This window comes from Marmota marmota, unplaced genomic scaffold (assembly GCF_001458135.2).
Source record: "Marmota marmota marmota unplaced genomic scaffold, marMar, whole genome shotgun sequence".
Classification (NCBI taxonomy): domain Eukaryota; kingdom Metazoa; phylum Chordata; class Mammalia; order Rodentia; family Sciuridae; genus Marmota; species Marmota marmota.
The window spans coordinates 16,690,277-16,693,700 of NW_026000142.1; the positions used below are offsets into that span (position 1 = coordinate 16,690,277).

Here is a 3,424-nt window from a genome sequence, read left to right on the forward strand (position 1 = left end):
ATATATAACAGCATCTTTATTTTTATGTGGTGCTGAGGATCAAAACCAGTGCCTCACATGTGTGAGGCAAGCGCTCTGCCTCTGAGCCACAACCCCAGTCCTCCCCTTTTATTTTTGAATCTTATCAACTGGATCATTGCTTTGAGTACTTTATTAAAAAAAAATTCCAGTAGAGTCGGGGGAGTGGTGTCAGCAGTTATTGCTCACACTTTAGGACAATGTAGGGTCAAATATATTGAGATGAGCAATATTAAGAAAATGGACATTTTATTTAAACAAAAAGAAGTGTAACTGGGGTGTAGCTCAGCGGTACAGTGTGTTCTGAGTGTGCTGGAGGACTTGGGTTCTATCTCCAGCACATAGGTAATTTCCAAGCCTAGAATAATTTGAGCTGCAGAGAAGAAAGCCTGAGGAGAAGACCACAAAGGAGTTGAGGGTAGTATGACTTGATACTTGAGGACTTGAAGTAAAGGGTCTCCATGTAAAGATGGAGGGAGGGCATTCCAAGACAAACTGCCTTTTGAAAACATTGCCTTGGTAAAGTTAGTCTCTCACTAAGCCAAGGGGAAGACACTGCCTTCCTTCATGTTTATCTCACCCCTAGGACTTAACAGTTGAGCTCAACCAATACTATATAGTAACCTTCAACAGATTTTTGTCAACTAGTTTAGCTACATAATCACCATTTATAACACTTCAGAGAATACATTTGGAGGTTCAAGTTAATTAATTTCTAAAGTTTTAAAACATAACTTTGCATGGGTTCAGGGCTATTTCCACTCATTTTGTGTTAACTGACTTCACTGAAAAATTACTAATAAGCTGGGCTAATGGCACCCAGCTGTAATACCAGACACTCAGGAGGCTATTGCGGGAAAATCCCAAGTTTGAGGCCAGCCTGGGTAACTTAGCAAGACCCTATCTCAAAAAAAATAAACAAATAAATAAAATAAATAAATAATAATAATTAAAAGGGCTGGTATTTTAACTTAGTGGTAGAGCTGGGTTGTTGCTAGTATTACAAAAAACAATTACTTACAAATATAGCTGGGGGGAGATATGTTCCTATAGTCTTGGCTTCTTAGGAGGCTAAGGCAGGAGGATTACTTGAACCCAGTTAATAGAGGCAAGCTTGGACAATGCTTTAATACTCATTCTCAAAAAATTACTTATGAATGAATGCAGCAGCACAATATTCTAGTATATTTTAGGTAAAATTACAAAAATAAAAATTCACATAAAAATTGGCAAGCATACTACTACTACCTTTCCAATTCCTCACAAGAAAATATTATGAGAGAATTATCACTAAGAGTGCCAATTGCTAGTGAACATTATAAGCATTACTAATTATTAGTTAACATTAATTACTAATATATACTATTTGAATATGTAATGTCTCTTTTGCTATGGCTATAAACTGTCATAATAATCATTTTATCAAATCTGTGCATCTACTAGGTACAAAATAAAGTGCTTATTTAATTGAAAACAAACAAAACGAAACAAATACCACAAAAACCAAAGACATAAAACCAGAGATTTGGGAGGTTTGAAATACTGCAAACATATTTTACTGCATTTAATCTATACAAGTCTAATAAATACAGAAGTTGTTATGACCAAATGAATTTTTATTGCCTGCAAGCTGTTATATTTAGAAGTAGGGGAGTATGGTATGTTGATAGAAGCACACCTTGAAATTTCTTACACTTGAAAGAAATTGTTCAGAATGGAACAAGACACAAGCCATTGTATAATCTAGTCTATGTTTGGAGCTGGCAGTCCTTTAAGCCCAGGACAACACTTGCAGACCAATTTAGAGTAATGAAAACCAAGGTCAAAGTTTTTATACACACCACAACACTGGTAAATTAACTACAAAACAATCTTTGTGCATAAATTATAAATTGTAAGGTATACATCATTTTAACAAAGGTACAATAGGGTTGGTGCAGTGATCAGAAGTAGCTTCTCACAATGTTGTATCATGGGAAATACATATCTCTTTACACACAGGACATTACTTTGATGGGAAAAAAAAGAGGTCGAATTTGCTAATTAAAAAAAACAAAGTTCATGTTCCAATCACAAACAAATAATTCTAGGTCAAGCTATACCACCAAGAAGGATCTTCTTCAAAAATATACTTGGCATTTTCCCCTTTAACTCAACCTCCAGGTTTACTTCTTACAGAAATACAAGAAGTTTTATTTGGTCAAGACATTAAATGTAATTACAAGGACAAGTTTAAAAAAAAAAGCACTAACAAACAAACAAACAAACAAAATAAGCCCCAGAACAAAAACGAGTAGTCCAGGTCTTCCTTTCTCCAAAGCTGTATGTCTTCAGCCCTCTTCTTCTTCATCACTATCTTTCATGGTAATGCCCTGAAGTCCTCCGCCTTCTGAAACAGAGGCGGTGGCCTCCTCAACTGTTAGCCGTCTGTGCAGGGTCTCATATGTCTTACTGTTCAGTGTTCCTTCCAACACACCCTGTAGTCGGAAGTCCCTGTAGGTTTTCTGGAGGAAGAAGAGAGAATTTTCTTAGATAAGTTACATTACACATTTGTATGTATGTCCGTATGTATAGGTATATACACTCAGGTGGCATTTCAAAAATCATGTTGGAAAATTCACTAATGAATTCAGATTGTAACTGCCTGTGTCAGTCATCTTGTTGGTGTATTTCTGGGAAGAAAGATGGAACGAATGATTTTGAATAGTGCTACCCGAACTACAATCACTATGAATAGTTCAAAATGTTGTGATTATCAAATGACAGATTAGAACTCCTCCCCAAAATGTTCCTAATGACTCAGAATTTACTATTTGAATAATCTATAAAAAAGATAAAATGGTACATACTTATTTTTTTCATAAAGATAATTTCTTGGTTTTTAAATTAAGAAGACTTTCCTTTAATACTGAAAGATACATTTCATTTTATAAAATGCATAAGTTTGGGAGGATAGGTGTATTATTAGTAAAAGAAGCTCACAGTATTAGCATTTGTGAATTATAAGATGTATTTATATGCAGTATCTTTATACTTTATAAAAATTTGTGTATACCTAAATGCTGAAGAATTTTGTCTTTTCTCTTTGAAATAACCTTAGAATAAGAAGTGCTACCTTCTGGCAAAAAGTTGCCATAGATAGGATGTAAAACAAGTATTTACATTTTTGTAAGACAATAAATTATAATTTATAACTTATATGTTCTACATAAAATAGAACAGAAATTATGTTATTATTTCTATACTGATTCTTAAAACTCCTTATGTGGCACTTAAAATATGTGACTTATAAAGCTCTCCTTATGGGCTAGGGATATAGCTCAGTGGGTAGAGTGCTTGTCTCGCATGCACAAGGCCCTGGGTTTGATCCCAGCACCACAAAAAAAAAAAAAAAAAAAAAAAAAAA

The 3,424-nt window shown here is 34.3% G+C and overlaps 1 protein-coding gene across 1 annotated transcript in view; it reads right to left on the minus strand.

The window, feature by feature from the left end:
* Positions 1–1,542: 1,542 nt before the first annotated feature.
* The window catches only part of Cadps2 (calcium dependent secretion activator 2), a 511,596-nt gene continuing 509,714 nt past the window's right edge, over positions 1,543–3,424 (minus strand). The window contains 1 exon segment of the mRNA XM_048786046.1: positions 1,543–2,522. Within this exon segment, the coding sequence (XP_048642003.1) occupies positions 2,349–2,522 (174 nt within the window). The 3' untranslated portion in view covers positions 1,543–2,348.